The sequence below is a fragment of the Pseudonaja textilis genome, chromosome 4, assembly GCF_049901715.1.
Source record: "Pseudonaja textilis isolate UNSWEBS1 chromosome 4, rPseTex1.2, whole genome shotgun sequence".
Taxonomy (NCBI): domain Eukaryota; kingdom Metazoa; phylum Chordata; class Lepidosauria; order Squamata; family Elapidae; genus Pseudonaja; species Pseudonaja textilis.
In genome coordinates, this window is record NC_141993.1 from 6,314,749 (window position 1) to 6,340,745 (window position 25,997).

Consider the following 25,997-nt stretch of genomic DNA (forward strand, 5'->3'; position numbering starts at 1 on the left):
TTCTGTTCTATTCTATTCTACTCTACTCTATTCTAATTCTACTCTATATTCTCTCTTCTCTTCTCTTCTCTTCTCTTCCCTTCCCTTGTTTTCTCTTCTCTTCTCCTCTTCCGTTCTGCATTCTATTCTATTCTACTCCATATTCTCTATTCTATTCTATTCTATTCTATTCTATTCTATTCTATTCTATTCTATTCTATTCTAATTCTAATTCTAATTCTACTCTACTCTATATTCTCTCTTCTCTTCTCTTCTCTTCTCTTCTCTTCTCTTCTCTTCTCTTCTCTTCTCTTCTCTTCTCTTCTCTTCTCTTCTCTTCTCCTCTTCCGTTCTGCATTTTATTCTATTCTACTCCATATTCTCTCTTCTCTTCTTTTCTCTTCTTCCCTTCCCTTCTGTATTCTATCCTATCCTATCCTATCATATATTCTATCCTATCCTATCCTATCCTATCCTATCCTATTCTATTCTATTCTTATTCCTATTCTATTCTACATTCTATTCTATTCTACTCTACTCTACTCTACTCTACTCTACTCTACTCTACTCTACTCTATTCTGTTCTATTCTAGACTATGCTAAGCTATGTTATGCTACACTATTATTACCCAGCAACATGGAAGCATCTCATTAACTCAAGGTAAGGTCAAGAAAACTAAACAGGGATGATCTAGTTAATGCTTAAATGGGAGAAGAGCAGGAAGCTATGAATCATAAGCTAGATTGGGAAGTTGATAGCACATCCTAGAAGACCACCACTAGGAAAATCACATGAAGTCAAGATGTGTTTGATTTAAGGGAGATATTTCTTTTGACATTGTTCTTGAAGGCACACAACAGGAAAGGACCAATGTTCTTTTATGCCTGGAAAAAGCATGGAATTACACAGCAATCAAATTCAGAACATCTTTGATTGGATTCTCATTACCATGATAACCCCGTCAATCCCATCTTCTGGGACAATATTGAGCATAGTGTGTAAAACGTGGCCCCATATTCCAGATTCCATTCCAAGTTGGAATTCTATCCCTTTAATATGTACGAATACAGTTTAAACTCTCAGAGAATACAGAGGACTGGTGAGGGGTCAATTTGGATCATTGGGATGGCATCTAGTGCTCTGTAAAGTTAAATTTACCTGTCCAGTGGTGGTATTTAGCCAGTTCGCACCAGATTGGGTGAACCAGTAGCAAGGATTTGGCGTGAGTCACCGAACCGGTAGTAAGTGCTGGCTGGCCACGCCCCCAACCCGGTTGCCGCTGGCTTTCTTGCCCCACCCACCCAATTCTCACTTACCCCGCCCACCTGACGCCCGCCCCTTAAGGTATTTATTTCATTTTTCCCCCTCCTGACAATCAGCTGTTCATACGATCAGCTGTGTCGGAATTTCCCTTCCTGAGACCCAGAGAAGCCTTCTGGAAGCAAAAACACCCCCCCCAGAGGCTCCTCTAAGGGCCAAGAGGCCCAAATAATGGGTGTGTGGGTGTGGCTGCAGAAAAGCAAAAAAAAAAAAAGCCACACCCACCCAGTCACATGGCCACACCCACAGATCCAGTAGTAAACGCTTTTGAATCCCACCACTGGTGCTTTCAGAACAAATGTTAGCTTAGTGCGGTTACTCATCCCTCAAAGATCACTGAATTCAGTTCATTTCCCTTGCAGAATCTGGATAGCCTGACCAAAATTTAGAATGTCTGAATTGGTTGAAATAGACTGTAATAAGAGTCTGATACGAACAATTTAATGCCCCTAAAATTGGTAGTCTCGTTTCAGGAAAAATCTGATTGGCATCAGAAACCTACAAAATATTCAGAATGAGACAATGTCTTAAACTAACTCTTAACCTTGAGATTGGCATACCCAGCACTGTAAACTGACACAAAGCACATCACTTATTCATTACGTGATTGTGGTTTCAAGTCACCCATCCTTTGCTTTGAAGTTATTGCTTTCAAGTCAAATTCTTACTGACTTCACAGAGTTACCCTTACTTTCATCTTAGCAATGGGTCCAAAGTAGTTTTCCACTGTTAAATTTCTTTTTACCCCTACTTTTCCGTTGAGAATCCAGTTATGACATCTCCTGCTGGTCTCCCATATAGGTATTGACAAGGGCTAAATATTCACACATAGCTTTAAAAAAGAACTCAACTGATCTTGCCAACGCTTGTCAGATAATTGTGACTATTATTTGTTTATCTGGTGTATTATCTTGTTTTTATGGATTGTACCCTGTATGAAATAATCTGGGGAGTGGACCCTGTGTGTGAGTGAGATAGATGATAAACAGATAGATAGATATAGATGTTAGATGGATGTAGATAGGTAGGTAGGTAGGTAGATGGATGGGTAATGATAGATAGATAGATAGATAGATAGATAGATAGATAGATAGATGAATGATAGATAGATAGATGATAGATAGATAGATAGATAGATAGATAGATAGATAGATAGATGATAGATAGATCACACAGCTTTATGATAACTAGAAAACGAGGTGGTCCTGGCATCCAAAATAAGAGCCATAAACTAGAAATCAGTACATGGCTTCACATGCAATAATGAACTTTGATTGTTCTTTGGAAGGACAGATACTAACGCTACCAAATGCTCCATTTGTCTTTACTTTCCAATATAGCTTTTTTATGTGTTCCAATATTTGAGGGGCTGCCACAAAGAAAAGGGAATCATGCTATTCTCCGAAGCACCTGAAAGGCAGGACAAGAAGTAACGGATGGAAACCAACTGAGGAGAGAAGCAACTTAGAACTAAGGAGAAATTTCCTGACAATTAGAACAATTAGCCAGTGGAACAACTTGCCTCCAGAAGTTGTGAACGCTCCAACATTGGAAGTTTTTAAAAGGAGGTTGGATATCCATTTGTCTGAAGTGGTGTAGGGTTTCCTGCCTAAGCAGGGGGTTGGACTAGAAGACCTCCAAGGTCCCTTCCAACTCTGTTATTCTGCACTGGTATTTCTGGCTTTGAGGCTGTACAGCACTTCTACGCTTCATGCGGCATAGGAAAATCCAAGAACTCAATGCAAGAAACATCCAAAACAAAGGCTTTCCAGAAGATCTGATTGAGGCCTTCAACTTTCCATGATAGAACCTAGAGACCTGTTACTAACAGATCCAAATTCTGACATCCCACTTTAATCTTGATACCACCAGCTTTTGATTTAATGTATTTTCCCTTGATGTTGGTGCCATTATTTCCATCTCCTGAGGAAAAAAAATAAGACTTTTGGACTTCATGTTTAAATCTCTTTTAAGGATATCGCAACCCTTCTCTGTTATCCTTTTGAAGTGGACTATTGAAGCTGCCTATCTAGAAATAATGCCTTCGCTCTTCCTCTGAGAAATCGACAGTAAAGTTTCTAATCCCACGTTGCTTCTCAAAATATCGGCTTCTCGGATGACATTTGAGTCACCGTTGTCAGAAGAATCTGGCAGCATATCGAGCTGGATTAAAACCTACTTCACGGCATATTGCATTTTGGACTACAGTGGTTTATCGCCGGCAGCAAATTAATCATTAAAGGGGCGGTGGGGTCCCAAACTTTTCCAGGTCAAATTCCCAGGTGTTCCCAGAGATTATTAGATTTAAATCTCAGCAGTGGCTGTGGGGGTGAAGTAATGCCACGGGAAAGCATCTCTCAGCAGGAAAAAAAAAATATTTAAAGGAGAACAAGGAATCCTTCAGTTTTGCACGTGGAAAATTTCAGAAGAAGAATTATGATTAACTTGCCCTGACGCCGAAGAAGAAAATAAGGCCAGCCATGCAGCACAGTTTTGTCATCTGAAAGAAGAGTTCCTAATCTCTCCATTTTAATATTTTTCATGGAATCATCTGCCTTTTTGAAAATACATTGATTTGAGCCCCCCCCCAAAACAAACAAACAAACAAACAAATAAACAAACAAACCCAGGATCTCAAGGGACTTCCTGGGGCTGCTGCAGATAGAATCCAAAGGAAGTGGGGAGGACCTTCTAGTTGTACATCATTACAATTTTAAAAAATGCCATTGTGTCATTTGAGCCATGGCGGTGCGGTGGTTAGAATGCAGTATTGCTGGCTAACTCTGCTCACTGCCAGCAGTTCGATTCTGAATGGCTCAAGGTTGACTCAGCCTTCCGTCCTTCTAAGGTCAGTAAAATGAGGACTCAGATTGTTGCGGGCAACAGGCTGACTCTGTAAACCACTTAGAGAGGGCTGAAAAGCACTGTTGAAGCAGTATACAAGTCTATGTGCTATTGCTATCGATCATGTATCAATGATCAGTCAGCCATTATCCATGCATCCATCCATGCTTGTCTATCCATGCATCCATCCATGCATCCATATCTGTCTGTCTTTCTGCCTCCCTCCCTGCCTGCCTGCCTGCCTACCTATCTAGGCACAGTGGTTAGAATGTGGTATTGCAGTCTAATTCTGACGACTGCCAGCAGTTCGATCCTGACCGACTCAGCCTTCCATCTTTCTGAGGTGGGTAAAATGAGGACCCAGATTATTGGGGGAAAGAGGCTGACTCTGTACACTACTTAGAGAGGGCTGTAAAGCACTGTGAAGTGGTATATAAGTATGTGCTATTGCTATTTATCATATCATGTATCAATGATCAATCATCCATTATCTATGAATCCATCCATCCATTTCTGTCTATCTATCCATCTATCTATCCATCTATCCATCGATCAATCCATCGATCAATCCATCCTCTATCTATCTATCTATCTATCTATCTATCTATCTATCTATCTATGGTGGCACAGTGGTTAGAATGCGGTATTGCAAGCTAATTCTGCCGACTGCCAGCAGTTCGATCCTGACTGGCTCAAGGTTGACTCAGCCTTCCGTCCTTCTGAGATGGGAAAAACGAGGACCCAGATTGTTTGGGGGAAATAGACTGCTAAGAGCACTGTGTAAAAGTACTGTAAAGCGGTATATAAATCTAAGTGCTATTGCTATTTTCATTGCCGATTCGCATTATGTTTGGATTTTTAGGTGAGGTGACCTTCCAACAAGCAAAATCAATTGGGGAAGCCATATTCACTTAACAACCCTGTTATTAACTTAACAACCGCCACGATTCACTTAACAAACGTAGCAAGAAAAGTCATAAAATGGAGCAAAACCCACTTGACAAATTTCTCAACATACATTTAGCAACATACATTTTGGACTCCATTGTGGTAATAAGTGGAGGACCACCTGTATTTTGTTGGGGGCTACAGGGCCATCCAACATTTCTCAGCTGCTTACGGAGTTGGAGATCAGTGGGGAAGAAGAACAGCTGGGGCCTGTTCCAGATGTGCATATGTGCAGAGCTGTCAGAAGAGAAGAACAACTAAGCAACAAGGGCTGATTCGGGAAGAAAGGTACATAGGGATGCTGAACAGAAGCAAAAGTGGTGGTTGCAAGAGACAATAGTTCTTCTGGAAGATTTGCTTATCGAGGTTGTGCCTCCCAGAGACTCCTTGCCAGGAATTAATTTAAAGCTTTGGACTGGAAGCTCTCGGTCTGATCATTATCCAGGGACTGGTAAGGTCTGTTCTTGCAATTAACCCTTGGCAGGATTATTGCTGAGATTTTTCTGTGTATGAATGCCAGGAATTCACAGTAACTAAACAAAGAAGGTTTTTTTGGGGACAAGGAGTCTGTTTCTTGGTTCTACTAAGGCTGGATCAGAACAACAGTAGTGTAACAATTACTGAAGGGCTGCCACAAAGAAGAGGGGGTCAACCTATTTTCCAGAGCACCTAAAGATGCAACGAATGGAAACTAATCAAGGAGAGAAGCAACTTAGAACTAAGGAGAAATTTCCTGACAGAACGATCAATCGGTAGAACAAACTTGCCTTCAGGAATTGTGGGTGCTCCATCACTGGAGGTTTTTAAGAAGAGATTTGGACAGCCACCTGTCTGACATGGAATAGGGCCATCAAACTCATGGCCCATGGCTGGATGCACCATGTATTGGCTATGCCCGTGCCCGGTGGAAAAAGAGGGGGGAAAAGTCTCGATACGTCACGTGACACTGCCATGATGACATGAGTTTGACACCCCTGGTCTAGGGTCTCCTGCTTGAGCAGGGGGTTGGACTAGAAGACCTCTAAGGCTTCTTCCAATTCTGTCCTTCTGTCTTCCATCTTCCACTTTTCTGGGTTTATAACCATGGTGACCTGATATCAGGTTTTCTAAACCTTCAGCTGGACTAAGACAAGCGTGGATTTTGCATACGATTTTTCAGCAACGTCTTTTAAGTTGAGATGGAGAATGGGTTCACATTGGATGTTCAAATTATTGAAGCAAATTTTCTCTCCATGGAATTACAAGCCTGACTGTTTTGAGTGTTTTGGTCTACTGGGGAAAAGAGGGTGACACAGACCAGCTGGGGCTTACTGGTTCCATCTGTATGTTTCACGAGTATTGGTTTCCAGTGATCTGTAGCTGATCCAAAATAACTCCCACCACCTCCATGGTACAATTTGGTTTGTTGCTAACAAAACATTTCCCCTATTTAGGGCAGATTACTATAGCCAATTATCCAGACTGAAGAAGAGAGCAAAAATGAACAAACAGAGATGTTTCCGTCACTGTGATAAGCCTTTCTTTCTGAATATATTCCACATTTAATCAAATTAATTCATCAAGATTTAATAAATAGCAATTAATACCATTGTTAAGGGTATGATTTGTAAAATCTCTGAGTCCGGTCTCTTATTGAATAAGCAAAGTAATGTTCTTTCTGGAACAAACAAAGGCTGAAATTGGCTCTCTACACAATATGATTCTGAGGAATGCTAACGAAGTAAATAAACTTGGAATCTGAGATACAAATGCTAACCAGAACTGAAGTTTCTTTTTTTTACCATTACATATTTCTTCATTCACACGTTTCATATATATACATGTTATATATTTTTTGAATGATTTGCAGGGTTTCAGTTGTTGAATGGGGCCACATTTCAAACTAGAAATTAAGACAGAATACGGAATAACAGAGTTGGAAGGGACCTTGGAGGTCTTCTAGTCCAACCCCCTGCTTAGGCAGGAGACCCTATACCATTTTAGATAAGTGACTGTCCAGTCTCTTCTTAAAAACTTCCAGTGTTGGAGCATTCACAACTTCTAGAGACAAGTTATTCCACTGATTAATTGTTCTATCAGGAACTAACAAGGAGATAGCAAATAAGAACAGATGGTGTCTATCAGATTCTTGGCAATTATTCTTGGGTTGAGAATATTCTTGTGTTTTGGAGAAATATTAGAGATTCTCCTCACCTCCGTAGAATTAATATTGAGGAAGCCATTTCTCTGAACCTCCTAGTTTTGTATGGACTCTATTCTGGTACTGTTTGCTACTAAAAAGAGTTTTTCATCACATTTCAGAAATCAGTACAGCTTTTACATACCACAATCAACCCTGACTGTCCTTGGAAGGACAGATCCAGAAACTGAAGCTCAAATACTTCTGCCACCAAATGAGAAGACTCCTTGGAGATGTTGGGAAGGATGGAAGGGGAAAGAAGAAGGGGACGGCAGAAGAAGGAGATAGTTAGATGGTGTCACTGATGCAATGAACATGAGTTTGGACAAACTCTGGGAGAAAGTGGAGGAGAAGGGTCCTAGCTTGGTATGGTCCATTGAGTGATGAAAAGTTGGACAACAACAACTTAACCTGCTTACATTTCAGTCAATTGAGAGGTGTGCTCTGGGGAACAGAGAAAAATGACATGATTTTGCTTTTATCCAGATTTGTATATCCTGAGATCTGGAAGTAGACATTTTCAATCAATGAGAAGCTATCCCAAAAATATTAAGACAAAGCAATAATGGTCTCTTAGGAGTTTAAAGACCTATCTGAAAAACCTTTGCTAAAGTCTTAAGGTTGGACCAGCAGTGAATTCAAAAGTATACTCTCCAAAAACCTTTCACAGTCTCCTCTGAACAATACCTCACCGCCCCCAAACTCAGAATTTACGAGAACGAGACTAAAACTGCAATTAACTCAGTCTCCTCTCTTTAGTAATTATTCATATACCCCCCCCTTTTTTTTTTTTTTGCCGATAATAACTCCACGCTCCAGGCTGTCTGCCTGCAAAAAGCTAGGACAGAGACAGGAACCTTGCTAAATTGACTTTGCTGGCTACTCTTCTGCTTCAAGAGCTGTTTTCAAGGGCAAATGTCTGTGCTAGATGAGCAAAACGACAAGGCAATTAAAGACAAGTGTTATGTCAGAAAAAGTACTCAAACCTCTATGTCAGCATTTACTTTCATTGCAAGACTTTGGAGATCTAAATTTGGATTTTCCATTAACAGATGATTATGAAAAGCATATATCCAACAAGGGCCATGATTATGATTTCTAATAGTTACATAATTTAATCAATCAATCAATCGGTATAACCACACATCACAAACAGAAATGGAAAAAAAGTTGGAAAAAGAGTAATAAGATATGAAGTTGAATACATAAGATGAATATGCGTATGAAATTGTGTCTCTCTGGAAATGTGATAACCCGGAACCATGCTGTACTCAAATAAGATGTTTTATTTGTTTTGTTAAAACTCAATAAAACTTTATTAAAAAAAAAAGAAATAGAAAAAAACTAGTGAACCAATCTACCAGATTGGACTAGTTGTTGCTCCACAAAAATAATATGGATAATTGGGGTTTTGTTATGGATAATAATTTGTTCCCAATCTTTGGCGGGAAAAAAAGTTATAAAAAGTTGTTGAAAGTAAAAATAAATAGTTCCTAAAGAGTGCAGAGAAGAGCAACAAAGATGATTAGGGGACTGGAGACTAAAACACATGAAGAATGGTTGCAGGAACTGGGTATGTCTAGTCTAATGAAAAGAAGGACTAGGGGAGACATGATAGCAGTCTTCCAATATTGGAGGGGCTGCCACAGAGAGGAGGAGGGGGTCAAGCTATTTTCCAAGGCACCCAAAGGCCAGACAAGGAATAATGGATGGAAACTGATCAAGGAGAGATTCAACCTGGAAATAAGGAGAAATTTTCTGACAGTGAGAACAATAAACCCATGGAAGAGAAGTTGCCTTTGGAAGTTGTGAGAGCTTCGTCACTGGAGGCTTTCAAGAAGAGATTGGACTGCCATTTGTCAGAAATGGTGTAGGTCTCCGGCTTGGGTGGGGGGTTGGACTAGATGACCTACAAGGTCCCTTCCAACTCTGTTAATCTGAAATCTAATGTGAAACATGCTTGTTGATATTGTCAAAGATTTATAAACTGTTAGTAAGACAACTCTGATTTTGCATAGCTACTTTTTTCAAGCAAGATTTGACTTTCCGCAAGTTGACAAAGGTATTGGGTTAGTAGATCAAAACGCTGAAATGAGTTTTGTAAACATTCCTCAACAGATATCGTTCAAACCTAAGTGTCTGTTTTTGTTTCTGACTCTAACAAATCAGCCCCCAAAGATGTGTGTGGAGATTCTCAGTTATTCGGGTCCTGGTTGTCCCAAAGGTGCTGTTTCAAGAGGCAACTGGACTTCCCTTGTTTTTTCTTTGAATGCATTTCTCTTCTCATCCAAGAAGCTTCTTCAGCTCTGACAGGATGGTAGGGAATGGAAGGATTTATACTCCTTGCAGACAAATGGTCATTTGCATCCTTTTAAAGGGTCCCTGAGGCCACTTGGAGGTTGATCTGTGTCTTCAGGGTTACCTAAGTAGTGCAAATAGTTCCTGTAATCTGCATTTTTTTGGGGTGGGGGGGATCCATTCATATTCCCACACCATTCGAAGGGTGTTCATCCCAAAATGCATGGCTGACCCTGAGGACACAGAGAAACCTCCAAGTGGGCCTCAAAGGCTTTTAAAGGTTTCTTCCAGCCTTATGGTTCTCTGTTCTGTGTTTTGTAGACTTCTCTACAGAGGGTGGGACAGAAGGCCAATTTGCAATGGTGTTTAGGTAGAAGTCCATTTTTCAGAGCTTACCAATCAGCCCAAGTTAATGCAGAAGTCTTTGGAGGTGATATCTTAGACTATCCCTTCTTTAACAAGCTCATGCCGAGGAATGTTCTCTTCATTTATTGATGTGGTATTAAAAGAAGAATCAAAGAAAAGTCAAATTAATGTAAATGTTTCTTGTTTAAAGGACGGGGTTCATTTTCCTCCTACATCTGCCCTCCCTCTGTTTCTATGAACCTGAAGGATACATAATAAAACTTCTGATCTTTAAAACAAAATAAAACCAAACAAAAACCCTTATTCTGCTTCCCTAGGAAGAAATTATTTCTAAAATTGCAACTGCGTTGCTGGGAAAAGAACCATGGTTCTACCCATATAGGAAAGGCATTTCAATTCCTGGAAGCAATTTGATAGAAAGTGAGGTCCTTTTAATATGAGAGTATTTTACTACTGCGAATAAAGCAATTTCCTCTGCGTTGGAATAGAATTTGGCAGGGACCCTAATCATTTTTTTAAAAAAAATCCATTTATTTGTATTAATGTTATTTATGGTATTGCACATTCACATCATATTTTGGTAAAAACATAGATAAAAGTACAGCATATTAAACAATAAAAATGAATGTCTAGAGTTCTGATCTAATTTTTGCTTCATTTATCACAACCAGGAAATAAGCAAAGTCTCCATTAGAGACTTTATTTTGACACTACAACACTATGTGTTGGATAGACAGATGGCAGACAAACAGATAGATAGATAGATAGATAGATAGATAGATAGATAGATAGATAGATAGATAGATAGATAGACAGACAGGGTGGGATAGACAGATAGATAGATATGTAGATAGATAGATAGATAGATAGATAGATAGATAGATAGATAGATAGATAGATAGATAGACAGACAGACAGACAGACAGACAGACAGACAGACAGCAGATTAATATAAATAGATTAGACAGACAGGCAGACAGATGATGGATGGATACATATGATATGATATAGACTGACAGACATAGATAGATAGATGATATAGACTGACAGACAGATGACAGATATAGATAGATGATTAGATAGATAGATAGATAGATAGATAGATAGATAGATAGATAGACAGACAGACAGACAGACAGATATGATACAGACAGACAGACAGCAGATTAATATAAATAGATTAGACAGACAGGCAGACAGATGATGGATGGATAAATATGATATGATATAGACTGACAGACAGATGACAGATATAGATAGATGATTAGATAGATATGTAGATAGATAGATAGATAGATAGATAGATAGATAGATAGATAGATAGATAGATATAGATAATGATATAGGCAGACAGACAAACAGATAGAAGGCAGATATAAATAATGATATATATTAGATTCCTACTGATTTGATTGAATCAGATTCCATCACTATTTTAAATCCACTTCACATAATTCTATGGAATCTCTTTCTAGATACTGAATTACTGTTCAAGGATGCATTTTCTTGTAATAATCGAAGAGCTTCTAAAGCCCAGCTATATCAACAGAGTATCTTGTTATTGTTGTAATATACAGCCTGCACAAGAGTCTTGTAGACTTCTTTAGAGAAAGGAGATTAATATGACATAACATTAACGGTAATACCTGAAGTTAACACACGGGAACTGTCCAGATAAAAAAACTATCTTGAAACCACGGACTAGAGCTTTCCTATAACCCATGGACAACGCAGAGTGTGCTACTTTTTAATCCTCTTTCGACCTGTCCTCTTAAAATAATCGTGTTTATGATTACAGGGGTTTTCACTTGGAGTTTGTGGAGAGTTGCAAAATGGAAATAGAATCAAGTCGACATTGTTTTTGATTAAAACACCCATAGAATTAAAGTATATTGTTAGATTAAAATATATGGGCCTCTGTCCTGCCCAGAAAAGTTAAATATAAAATACTGCCGTTTTTTTTTCTGAAGTCTGAAAGCTGATAAACGAGAATGGCATGAGTGCAGGTGCTGCAAGGAACTTGAGAAGTTGGTGACTCTTAAAAAATAGATTATGTTTGTTCTGTTAGCTGTGTTGATGGGACCTTTTCAACCTCTATTTATCCAATCATTATTACTAAAGGTTTCCCTTGCCCAGTCACGTCTGACTCTAGGGCACAATGTTCACCTCCATTTCTTGGCCGAAGAAGCCAGTGTTGTCCAAAGACACTTCTGTGGTCATTTACACCAAAGGCGCATGAAACACTGTTACCTTCCCACTGAAGTGGTACCTATTTATCTACTCGCATGTGCATGCTTTCGAACTGCTGGGTGGGCAGGAGCTGGAGCAAGGAACGGGAGCTCACCTCATCGCACAGCATACGGGTCTCAAACCCCAGCTGTCAGCTTTCCAGACGACAAGCTCAGCATCTTTAACCACTGCGCCATCCTGTCCCTTTTCATTATCATGAGTAACCGCAGCACTGTCGTTATCATTAGTAACCACAACCACATCAATTCTTCTTCTACCAGCATTCTTTACTGCCATTTTCTTTCTTCCAGATTAAATAAACCAAAGCTTGCTTTCTTTTTTTACACTGTTCCTTATTCTTATCTACAGGCTTCAGAAGTGCAAAAATAATATGAAGAACACTTAGTAGAAAAATCAGAGGAAAACCAGGCGTTAAGAGGAGGGAGAAGCAACGAGAAACAGAATGAAAGCAGAGAGAATCTCAATAGCATGTAACGGGGAGGAGATAATTAATGAGGATGTTAAGAATTAATCATAACATGATATGATAATGCTGTGAATCTCAGCTTTCCTCCACTTAACTCCCGTGGAGCAACTCCTGAAGAATCAGAAATAGGAAGTTCCTACTGCTTTTGCTCACGGATGTCAGAAAACACCATTCTCCAGATTCTAAAGAACGGAAAGGAAGACAGAGGAGGAAACAAATCTTCCAGGTAAACCTCCACTTACGACCACGATTGAGCCCAGAACACCTGCTGCTAAGCAAGACATCTGTTCAGTGAGTTTTGCCCCGTTTTATTACCTTTCTTGCTGCGGCTGTTAAGCAAATCACTGCGGCTTTTCAGGGAGCAATACCATTGTGAAGTGAATCTGGCTTCCCCATTGCCTTTTCTCATCAGAAGGTCATTTCCAATGTCATATTATGGGAGAAGATCTTTTCTCTTCAGTTACAACCAGAGGTGTTTTCTACTCTGGATGACCTCCTCTAGGCTTCAAAGCTACTCCAGATTGGGCTCTATTAGTCCTTCAAAGGGAGATCTCTAGAGCATCCCTGTTCTGTTCTGTAGACTAGGGTTGGAAGTTAAAACCTACCCCTCTCCTAGGAAAATGAAATATTTTAGGATATGCTAAAAAGGCACAATATTTCCCCTAAAAAGAGAAGTAGAAACTCACCTTAGAAGCAGAAGTGCAATCCCACCTTTGTTAATGGGAGGGCCATTAAGGCCTGGGCCAGAGTATTCCACATAACAAAGCCCTCTATCCATCTCACTACCTAGCCTGGGAAGATTGCATAAGCCAGCACTCAGGTGAAGCCATGTGGTCCAGATAAAGCCTACAAAAGTAGCTAAGACCCCTGACCCCTGGGAGTCTGACAGCCAATGGGATGCTTTTCTTACACAGGAACAGGAAACACTAAGGTGAGGCCCAACAGAGGTATAAAACTAAGGGTTTCTCAGCATCTTGCCCCTCCTTTTTTTTTCTTCACCCAAGCTATGTGATCAGTGGTGGGATTCAAATTTTTTTACTACTGATTCTGTGGGCATGGCTTGGTGGGTGTGGCATGACTTGGCGGGTGTGGCTTGGTGGGCCTAGCAGAGGAAGGATACTGCAAAATCCCCATTCCCGCCCCACCCCACTAACCTGCTTTCCAGCTCTGTTCTCCTGGGCAGGGCAACCAAAGGTGACCCAGCCGATCAGCTGGGACTCAACGGGAGGCAGAGAATAGATGGGGTGGCAGGGCGAGTCAGAGGTGGGATTGGCCGGTTCTACTTAAAATTTCCGCTACCGGTTCTCCAGCACTGGTCAGAACCTGCTGAACGCCACCTCTGCATGTGATCCTATCCACCATGAAACCATCTTTCCAAGCAGTCACCATGTTTTCAGTGTCTTTCGTGCCCGCTTGGAACTGAACCCAGAAGGATATTTTCTTCCAACGCTAAGAAACTGAATAATAGTTTCGGAGGAATAATAATCAGAAGCAACTACAGCAATCCCACTTCAGTACTGCTGACAAGAACGTGTGTCTCCTCGGGAGTCAAGCTTGATTCAAAAGACTCTTTAATTTTATACCTTCCATTAAACAATTTTAAATATGGCATTTCTTTGAATCAATCGGTACTTAATGTTGAATTTGTGAATACACCCAACTGAAAAGCAGATGCTCCATGGAAGATAAACTAATTTGAGAAGAGGGACCTGTGTATAAAAAGAATGTTCCCGTTGAACCCTTTAAATCCCTGCTTCTTTCCTTATATTATTACCTGGTATCTGATATTCTCCAAACACTTGTTTAAAATGCTCACACATGCTGACTGATAAGTTACTTGGAAGACAACCTCTGGATAACCCGGTCTCTCTGTTCTTATTTTAATCTCACATTTCTACTGCAATTTAACCACAGTGACCTTTTTAAGATTGCTTGATGTTGATTTTATCTTGTTCTAATAATAATAAGCTGCCTTGAAACAAATTGTTTTGTTGTGGGTGTTTTGATTTATAATGAGATTGCCCTCTGAGTCCTCAGTATATAGCTAATTTAGGGCCACAGCAAAAATAAATAAATGAATTACAAAAAAACCCAAACCTGATAAAGGAATATGTAGATTTAAAACCAGAAATATTTCTGTTGGGTATTATACCAGAAAAAAATATAATAAAGGGACTATGCATTTAATATTTCATGTGTTAACAGCAGCCAGAATTCTATTTGCAAAACATTGGAAAGGTGTGGAGATCCCGACAGATGAGAAGATAGTTAAAAAAAAAACAAAGTAGAATGTATAGAAATGGATAGATTAACAGTTGAAATTAAAGAGAAGGAAGATATGGAATATTTTGAAACATGGGACTTATTTTATCTATGGTTAAATAATAGAAACAGAAGTTAGAACACATAAAATTATAAGCGATGGGTTATTTTTTACCATGAGGGTTTATTAGGATATATTTATTATCAAAATGATTTAGTATTAACAATTAAGTTTTAATATTATGTTGAAAAAATGCTGTTATTATATAATCACTATTAATGAACATTATGATTATGATTATAATGATTATTATAATAATAATAATAATTATTATTATTATTCAAATTAACTGTAAACAGACAACACACTGTTTATATATAGACATTGAAATTGTTGCTCTTTCTTTATATAGTAAAAATAAATAAATAAATATCAATAAACACACACACACACACACACACACACCATCTGATCATAGAGCCTGTGGATGGCAGGACAGCTAGCAAAGTGAATCCAAAGCACACCAATAAATCTTACTTGTCTCAGGTGAAATGAAGAGACTACATCTTATATTTGGAAATGTCTAGGGTTGGATGAACGATTACCTTGCCAGATATTGAAAAGACTCAGAAAAGATCCCCCAAAATTAATCAAACTGATCTAGTAGTATGTAAAGATTAGATCCAGATGTATGCAGAGGGGATAGACTAGATCTCAATCACTAACTTAAGTCCAATTGGATGCACTGCAGCTATGTACGTAGGAGACGACCAGGCTGAGACTGAGGGTAGGGTCAAATGCATCATCAGTCTGAAGTCTTTACACGCCTGACAGAGACCAAAGTCCAGCTCCCCGTTGAAGTCTGTTGACTCTTATCTGGCAACTAATTCACACTGATTGTTAGTAGATCAGATTCTTGACTTTAAGAAGAGATTGGACACCACTTGTCCCTAAGATCTCCAAGGTTCATTCCAGCTCTATTCTGATTGATTGATTGGTTGGTTGATTGATTGATTATGTAAAGGTTGTGTGGAATAAATTTGCAGTGCTTTTGAATTCTATCTTGGATCCTGGTTCCCAGTGCTTGACAATCTAGATCCAATATTCAGTTCCAATGGAAGCCAAGAAATTATCATTTCATATCCAGTGTTTACCACAAACCCAGACAATAGCTGTAGCATTGAACCTAACAACAACAACAACAACAATAATAGGAACCCATCTTGCATCATGCAATTGATTCAAGACTGCAACAATGCATAAGCTGCTCCTTGTGTCCGTTCATACGAGGTTGCTCCTGATGGTGACTGGAAATTATCCCGGCAGCTTCCGTAGTCCTTCATTGCTAGTTCTTATTTGCCTGTCTAACAGGCTGGAGTGGCAATCATCCCCACTGTTTTAATTGAATTAAAGAACATGATTGAGAGATGCCTCAGCTTCATTTTTGATCCATAACCAATTGCTGAAATAGAGGAGTGGGATAGGCAGGGACTAGTTTTAACAGGAGGCAAGTCCAGAAGGTTTAGCCACTGTTAACATGCGCTCAGCACTTTTAAACAGGCCCACTCGACTGATAGTTGTGATTCTTTTAGAACTGGGTTTAGAATAGAATAGAATTCTTAATTGGCCAAGTGTGATTGGACACACAAGGAATTTGTCTTGATGCCAATGCTCTCAGTGTACATAAAAAGAAAAGATACATACGTCAAGAATCATGAGGTACAACACTTAATAATAAGTCATAGGGTACAATAAGCAATCAAATCATACCTGTACTAGGAAACAGCCAATAAAAATCATAAGGATACAAGCGACAAAGTTACAGTCCTACAACAAGTGGGAGGGGATGGGTGATAAGGAGCGATGAGAATATTCATAGTAACAGTAGTGCAGACTTTGTACATAGTTGGACAGTGTTGAGGGAATTAGTTGTTTAGCAGAGTGATAAACAAACTTTAGCAGAGTGATAATCAAACTTTGGCTTGTAAACCCCATGGCTAGCTTTTGTTAGTTTCCCAAATCCATTTAGATTCGCCCCATAGCCTTTGATCAATTTCAGAATGCAGACTTTTGCAATTATTCTGAAGGAATTTCCCTTGCCTTCCTCAGACCGGGACTTGGAAGAAGACTATGTAGAAAGCGGTCGGCGGATGGAACAGAAGTTTAGTGTGCTTTTTGCTACAAATGTTTTTTTTTTTTTTTGTAAATACCTCTCCCAGCACTTGAGGGCAAGATAAGGGGTCATGGATGGAAGCTTATCAAAGAGAGATCCAACATAAAATTAAGGAGAACAATTAATCAGTGGGACAGAAGTTGTAGGTGCTCCATCACTGGAGGTTTTTAAGAAGAGACCGGACAGACATTTGTTCAGAATGGAATAGTGCCTACTGCTTGAGCAGAGGGTTAGACTAGAAGACCTCCAAAGGTCCCTTCCAGCTTTGTTATTCTGTATTTGCATCTACAGCATGAAAAGGCAAATCCTGAACTTGAGATATCCTGGACTATGATATGAGATTGAAGAGAAAGTCAGACAGAAATTAATAATTACTGCTATATCCACTATGGACCTTCACACAACTGGGGGAAATCATCATTTATAATTTTAACTAGAAATCAAACCTTTTTACAACCACATTTCCATTTTGCGCCAGGTAGGCATTCCATGTTTAAAATATATACCCACAACAGTCAGCACCAAATATTTGCTACACAACATCATGGTGTTAACTCATTATCATTATATACAACGGGCATATATTATTATTCAATCAAAGTAACTAACAGAGAGGGGTTAAATTATATAAAATCAGACACACGACTAGAAGCCGAAATCATAAGACTACGTCTAAGTTACTTTGGCCATGTCATGGGTGCTAATTCATTGGAGAAGTCTATGATACTAGGAATAGTTCGTGGAACAAGAAGAAGGGCCGAGCAAAGAACACGCTGGCTTCATAACAACAAATCCAACGTAAAGTTGAACATCCAACAACTGAAAGAAGCTGTGTTTTACAGGGTAACATAGAGAGCGCCTGTCTATGAAGTCGCCAACAGTCAGGCATAACTAAAGGGTTGAAAACAACAACAACAACAACAGCTTAAATACACATCATATTCTCATTCAAAAGAAAAAAAATATTCATCACTGAAGGTGATTTTAGGAATTAGTTTAACTGAGTGTATTGTATCATACACAACACAATATCCTTTTTAATGGAGCCATGGTGGCACGGAGGTTGCTGATTCTTCAAACTACCAGCAGTTTGATCCTGACCAACTCAAGGTTGACTCAGCCTTCCATCCTTCCGAGGTGGGTAAAATGAGGACCCCGATTGTTGGGGCAATTATGCTGACTCTGTAAACGGTGTAAGATAGGGCCGCAAAGCACTGTGAAGCGGTATATAATATAAGTGCTATTGGTATTGCTAATGGACTGAAAGGATGCTTAGCGTATCAAAATCCGTTAGGGAGGCTAGGTTGCCCCCCAAAATTATTGAAAAATGGGAAGCCACAAGATCTACAACACTTTCAACCTTTTAAGAATAGAAATGATCTATTAAATCACAAAGTCACAAGCAAATACTGCAGTGTCTGGCAGCGTTGCTTTCAAAAACCATGACATAGACCTGGCCAATTTAGGTATCCACAAATAAATGAACAAACGCATCAATGAATGAATAAAACAATCAACGAATGCATGTCTGCACACATACACAGTATACCACCTGGGTAAATGACCCTCATGATCATCCCCACTTGGGTAGAATTTCTCTGGGATTACTGATTCTCTGTTGGCTGTATTTTTTTTTTTTTTTTAGGTTTATTCATTCCTCAAGACAGTTTGAAAAACAGAGATGGCAACCCAAATACCATGTTTTTCTCACCACATTGTATTTTTTAAGAGAAAGCCAAAAGCTGTGTGCTTCCCAGAGACGCACAAAAGCACATTGTCACATTTGTCAAGGTTGTCTCTGGCAAAAAAAAAAAAAAAACCCACACACAAAAAAAATAATATCTGGAAAAGAACACCAGTCGTTCCTACCAGCTGATTTTGGTGTGAATTTGTCCCTGTTGGCTGCGCAAACAGCTAGTAACCGATATCCGAGGTCCAGATCGAAGCCCTGTTGGGCTGCCACTCTGCTAACAACCTGAGAAAAAAAAGGGAGGAAAAAAGAAGAAGAAAAAGATTGTCACAGAGAGTTTCTGGGAAGTCATCAGTTTTCGCCAACCTACCACTGGGAGACACAATGTATAAAAATCCAAACTCAGAAGTCTTTGTTCTCCTTTCTTTAATTTCTGCTAAGGCTGCACAGCTTGTTCAGCTTCTCTTCTTCAGAGCACATGGGAGCGTCTGCAGCTCTTTAAAACAGCAGTGCACCCCATTCCAAGATACTTTCGGATTTGAAAGTATCCAGGGGGAAACTGGGCCCGTCACGAGTAAGTATTTGCCGGTTCTCTAAACTGGTCAAAATTTCTGCAACCAGTACGCCAGAACCGGTCCAAACCAGCTGAATATCACCTCTGCATTGAACCTGATTGCGCCAATCTGTCCTCTAAGAAACAAGAGGCTCCACAGTGAACAATAAACCATCAAGGTCAAAAGCAAGCAAGCTGTCAGGAGGCCATTGGTCTGTATTTCGTACTGCTTCCGAAGTGTGACTTAAAATCTTAATTCTCCATCATCCACCAAGGGCTTTGTCTCCAGAGACAATGGAGGGAATGAAAGGTGACTTGGAGGAGAACCAATTTTGCTTTTGAGTGGCTGCAAATTTGCTTTGCATTTCTGGAAGCCTAGAGGGACAAAATAAGATTTAAATCTTCCAGATGTTTCAGGGTATCTACTCCACATCGGAAAACTCCTAGTGCCTCCTGTCTTGTCCATGTTCTCTCATGGACTAAAAGTAGTTCTCAATTTACAAGCACTGATTGGAATGATCCTTTTGAAGTGACAATGGCCCAAAAGAAAGTGATTTACAACCGCTCCTTGCACTTTTGACCGTTGAAGCATTTCCCAGGATCAAAATTCTGGTGCTTGGCAACTGGCAAGTATTCATAATGGTTGCAGCATGCCAGGTCATGTGATTGACAAGCAAACTCAATGGGGAAAGCTGGATTTCTTAATGATTTTGTGATGGATTTAATAACTGCACCGATTTGCTTAAGACGTCAACCCTGAAGCTGGCCTGATTGAGGCCATTTTGAGACTTCAGGAAGAGGGATAGGAAAGTGGGAATACAGATGTTGTAGCCAAAACAAAATACTTTCTCATGGGAACCAAGGACATTCCTGCAGGTGCTCGGAAGGAGGGGACTGGAGTCACCGAGCAACTGGACAGTGTCCTGATTGGACCATTTAACCGATTGTTTTGAGAAAGGGACAACTTTCACTTTTAATCCGGTGAAAACTGCGGGAATATTCAGAGTCGGTTTTCACCAGCTTGTGCTGATACGACATATCCAATAAACCTATTCTTTGAGGAATTTGCCTGCCTCCGTTTTGCTTGCTATGGGGATATTATATGGAATCCTGACATAAGAACCATGGCAAAAAAAAAAAAAAAAGTCATAAAATTGGCTATGACCAACGTAACAACTGCCTTGATTAGCAATGGAAAATCTGGTTCAAATGTGGTCGTAAGACTGCAAGCCAAAACTGCAGGCTTGGAAGTGATGGATGCACCCTTGATCTCTTGAAATAATTTAATAGGACCTTCACAAACTCAAGGGTTGCGTTTGATTGGTTGGGATCATTTATATTCACACATACTTCTTCAGAGTAATGGCTTTGATATAGGCCCACTACCCTCTCAGATAAGCAACACACACACACACAAAATCCATTTATATGCACTGCACACGGAAAGTGTTATTTGTGAATGATATTAACATTCCCTTAATTTAGAAAGTTAAAGAGCAACAGGAAGACAGAAGCATTTAGTAGCATTTTATTAATTTAGCACCAGCCTTTTGTTTTCCATGATATTTCACTCTAAAGGGCTTATGCTGCAAGAGCTAATTTGTCACCAGAGTTTTAATATAAAATCTCCTTGAAGAATTAAAAGAAGGGTTCATTAAATGCAATTATCTGTGTCCAACACGGCTTGCTATATTTAAAAAAAAAACATGATACATAACAGAATGGAAACTATATAATCATCTATCCACGCTAATGAAATGCTGCTTTTTAGTATTAGCTAGTCAGCACAACTGCGCCTGTTCTTATTAATCCAAAGTATCTCACATGACTCGCTTTTTCATAATTAATTATAAAATATTACAATGCGGGTGATCCCAAGTTGGAAAGATGCAGTGGTGGGATTCAATTTTTTTTACTACCGGTTCGATGGGCGTGGCTTGATGGGCGTGGCAGGGGAAGGTTACTGCAAAATCCCCATTCCCTCCCCACCTGTCTAACCTGCTTTCCAGCTCCGTTCTCCTGTGCAGGGCAACAAAAGAAGACCCAGCCGATCAGCTGGGACTTGGGAGGCAGAGAATAGATGGAGTTGGAGGGGCCAGTCAGAGGCGGGATTGGCCGGTTCCCCAAACTACTCCAAATTTCTGCTACCGGTTCTCCAGAACTGGTCTGAATCAGCTGAATACCACCTCTAGATGGGTGATTTACTGCAGTTTAAAAAATGAGGGGTGAAATATTTGCATGGGAATCTGGAAGCAATAGCAATTTTATATTAAAAGCCTCCGTGTAACCAAAGTTCCTCTTTTTCCATTTTTTTTTTTAAAAAACCACAAGATTGACATATCTATATGTAAACAAATGGACTAATAACTGTATTTCAGCAGGCCACTGACTCCTTTTCAAGATGGGGAGGAATGCACTTTTCTCGAAGCTGGAAATTCGTTGAGAAAAAAAAAAAAACCACAATAATATGGTCTGGCTGAATAAAAGTTGCCATACCGTCAAACAGCCCATAAGACTCTGTTCGAAGGGCCTTTGGAAAGCTCTCGGGTCGCCACACCAATCCAGAAGTTCAGTAGCTGCATTGTGGAAATTGGCAGGATTTTGTAAATGCTGGAACAAAAGAGAAAGAGAGAACTGAAGACAATTAGGTACATCCACGCTTTCTGACTAAATGAATTTATATGCATGCTAGTCATTTCCAGCTTTAGGAGGCAGTGCTCATCTCCGGTACAAAGCTGAAGAGCCAGCGCTGTCCGAAGATGTCTCCATGGTCATGTGGCCGACATGACTAAACACCTTCAAAGGCACACGGAACGCTGTTACCTTCCCACCAAAGTGAATCCAATTTTTCTACTTGCATTTTTAACTGCTAGGTTGGCAGAAGCTGGGACAAGTAACGGGAGCTCACTCCATTATGCGGTGCTAGGGATTCAAACTGCCAAACTGCTGAGCTTTCTGATCGACAAGCTCAGCGTCTTAGCCACTGAGCCACCGCATATATATATATATATATATATAAAACTAATGGGCTTAAATGGACTCTAGAAGATGGTAGAGGACAAGAAGGCCTGGAGGAACATTGTCCACAACTTCACAACAACAATATATATTGACTAACATATAGATGATGCTGGTGTGGCTCACACACATAAGGTCTAATTTTTCCCTCCTGTGGATGTGCACCAACACCTGAAATCAATATCTGTTGATTTGATTTATGTTCATCCTGACTGCTCCAGTGAGCACACAAGGCAGCTAACCAAGTATTCAAGTATAAACAGAATAAACCATTGTGATTAAAACGATCAACCAAGTCAAGAGTAAAATTCTCTAAACAAGTCAAATCTTGGCTCAAGAGAAGAATCTTTGCAAACTTCTAAATCCTCAGAGAATAGAAGCCAAGTTTCCAAGAGAGGAAGCTGCAAAGAACAGAAACATCTTCACTGCAGTCTTACTGCAGTTCTTAAAAGTCAGAGTGGCTCATGACTCATCTAGGTACACATGTCTTTCTGAAACATTTAACTTAGAATAGAATAGCAAAGTTGGAAGGGACCTTGGAGATCTTCTAGTCCAACCCTCTGCCTAAGCAGGAAACCCTACACCACTCCAGACAAATGGATATCCAACGTCTCTTCTTAAAAACTTCCAGTGTTGGAGCATTCACAACTTCTAGAGGCAAGTTGTTCCACTGGTTAATTGTTCTGTCAGGAAAACTTTTGGCCTCCAGGTTTGGAAAAGTACAAAACCGGCATGGGAACATTGTGGATTCTCACTGCAGAATGGAGGAGAAAATTCCAGACACTCTGCCAGTCTGGAAGACAGGAATAATCATCATACTCATCATAAAATAATCATTAAAAAAACCCTGAGAATTGCAAGCATGCAGGCAAATTCTTAAAAGAACAACATAGAGATGGAAAATGTTGCACCGAAGTTTGTACATATGCTACTATAAAAAGAACCGAATCAAAACAAGGCTGGAACTCCTGCTCATTCATCAAAGTGAGAAGGATAAGAAATTCAGGCATGTAAAAGGCTTTTGACCTTAAGACTGTGGTAGTTTGGACGTTTTGAAAGATGGCAACTGCAGTGCATCTTCAAATCCCGCTTAGCATCTTACCTAAGCACTCTGAACAGTATCCACTAATCAGAACTTTAGCTATTGGCTCTTCAGTCTCTTCTGGAAAGATCCAAACAAGAGATTTGCTCAACCAGGGGTCCCCAACTCCTGGGGCCATGGCCTATTCACAACCAGGCCGCATGAGCGCCGCTTGACTTGCACAAGTGGCGGGCCAGCTCAACTGGTCCTTCTTTCTGGTTGCTTCTCTCCTTGATTAGTTTCCATCCGTTGCTTCTCCTCCTGCCTTTAGGTGCTTTGGAGAGTAGCTTGACTCCCTCTTCTTTGGGGCAGCCCCTGAGATATTGGAAGACTGCTATCATGTCTCCCCTAGTCCTTCTTTTCATAAGACTAGACATACCCAGGTCCTGCAACCGTTCTTCAGATGTTTCAGCCTCCAGTCCCCTAATCATCCAGGTTGGCTGATTGTTAATTCTGATCCCAGCTCCCACCAATTTCTAAAAGAAAAAAAACCTGTTTTGGATGATCAGTGCTATCCATTTGGTTTTTAAGAGCTTTGCCTATTTATCACATTACAGAAAGAGACAAAATATAAACTAATGTCCCAAAGTAGTTAAGTGTGAAAAAGGGTCATGTTACTTTTTTTCCAGTGCCATTGTAACTAAATGAACTGTTGTAAGTCGAAGACTAATGTGCCCAAAGTCCAGGTATAGTGACAGTAACTCTTTGACAACCAAAGTCAAATGCCATGTAAAAAAAGCACCTTCTCCAACTGAAAACAACTGATCAGAGAGATAATAGGAAAGTCTTTAAGGGATAGTACCAAAACAGAAACCTGTTTTGTTTTTATTTCTTCAACACTGGTATTTTATAGTTTACATGCTTCCTGTGAGCTTATTATTTATCCTGCCTTCTATTATAATGTTATAATAATCTTTTCTGCCATAGTTGCATTTTACGGAAGTTGCCTCACATCTGTATAGGTCTGGCTGCATAGCAATTTAGGAAAGAAGAAGAAAGGAGGAGGAGGAGGAGGAGGAGGAGGAGGAGGAGGAGGAGGAGGAGGAGGAGGAGAAGAAGAAGAAGAAGAAGAAGAAGAAGAAGAAGAAGAAGAAGAAGAAGAAGAAGAAGAAGAAGAAGAAGAAGAAGAAGAAGAAGAAGAAGAAGAAGAAGAAGAAAGTTGTTGTTGTTTATTTCCTGTAAAATAATTGAATCAATATACAGCAGTTCCCTTATTCACTAAAGCAGCACATCTTTGGGGATTATGTGACCAGTACATGGATGGATGAATGGATGGATGGAGGAGGAGGAGGAGGAGCGGGAGGAGGAGAAGGAGAAGGAGAAGGAGAAGAAGGAGAAGGAGAAGGAGAAGAAGAAGAAGAGGAAGAGGAAGAAGAAGAAGAAGAAGAAGAAGAAACTTCCAGAAACGAGGCATGGCTAACTATTGCTAATGGACTCTTCCTGATATGCCTTCCAGTTTCATCCTTTGCCCTCTTCGCATGTCTCCTCCAAAAATGAAACATGGAGTCTGCCTACCTGACCAAGGCAGTTCTCCAGAATTTGGATCGTGTGTAGGGTTTCCTGCTCTTCGGTATCCATATCCAATTGTGCAAGGGAACCCATAGATGAGGGTTCATTCACTACCATCCAACCAGCTTCTGAAAAATGTTCAGTCTCCGCTGGAAGCTGAACGAGCGATGTGGTGCTTGAAGGAACCTTCAAATTTCCACCACCTCCAAGTTGCCAATAAGTCCTACCATCCTTCTTCTTTGGAGCCATTCTCTCTCTCTCTATCTCTCTCTCCCTCCCCTCCTCCCCCCTCTCCTTCTCCTCTGCTTCTCCTTTTCTTCCTCCTCCCCCTCTTTTCCCCCCTTCTCCTTTTTCTCCTCCTCCTCCCTCTTCTTCTCTTCGTCCCCCTCTTCTCCTTCTCCTCCTTCCTCTCCTCCTTCTCCTCCTTTTCTCCTCCTTCTCCTCTCTCTTCTCCTTCTCCTCCCTCTTTTCTCCTCCTCCTTGTCCCCCTCTTCTCCTTTCCTTCTCTTCCTGCCCCCTCTTCACCTTTTCCTCCTCCTTCCCCTCTTCTCCTTCTCCTCCTCTTCTTCTTTCTCCCTCTCTCTTTCTCTTTCTTTTTTTTTTTGCGGGGGGAGAAGACTGCAAAAGAGCTGAACTCAAAATTCCAAGTAAAGGTCTAAATTCCCACCGCTTGGAATGTTCTCAGCCATCTCAGGAAGAAGCAGCCAGCAAGGGGAAGAGAGGCTTGATTAAAAGCCCTCCTGTCCTTTAGGGTTTTTCTGTTTTTCTACTTTATCCAAACAGGAAGTAGCCAACCCCCCCCTGCCTGCCCCTTTCAAACAGCTTCTGTTAATTCTTTAGGTTTCTAAGCCGGGGAAGGTAGCTGTGTCATCTCCTGTTCTTCTGGCAGTTAGAAACCAATATTCCATAGGAGCAGCATGAGGCAAGACTTGGGGCAGCCCACTCAAGAAGGAAGTTGCCCCATTACATCACTCAGGTCGATTCCCGGCCCCATAAGACCATCCCGCATGCTTGGAAAAAAAAAGCGCATTTTAAAGTCCTGCCCACCAATTTGCAAAG

At 40.3% G+C, this 25,997-nt stretch overlaps 1 protein-coding gene across 9 annotated transcripts in view; it reads right to left on the reverse strand.

Annotated features, from left to right (window-relative positions):
- The window catches only part of ZMIZ1 (zinc finger MIZ-type containing 1), a 385,595-nt gene that overhangs the window by 94,371 nt on the left and 265,227 nt on the right, over nucleotides 1-25,997 (reverse strand). For all 9 annotated transcript variants that reach the window (XR_015743665.1, XM_087933818.1, XM_087933824.1 and 6 more), the window contains 2 exons: nucleotides 21,827-21,940; nucleotides 18,957-19,062 (listed from right to left, as the gene is read on the reverse strand). Coding sequence is in view for 8 of the 9 variants with exons in the window: in XM_087933818.1 (XP_087789944.1) it covers nucleotides 18,957-19,062; nucleotides 21,827-21,940 (220 nt within the window). In the remaining variant the exon portion in view is untranslated. The remainder of the gene's footprint in view (nucleotides 1-18,956; nucleotides 19,063-21,826; nucleotides 21,941-25,997) is intronic.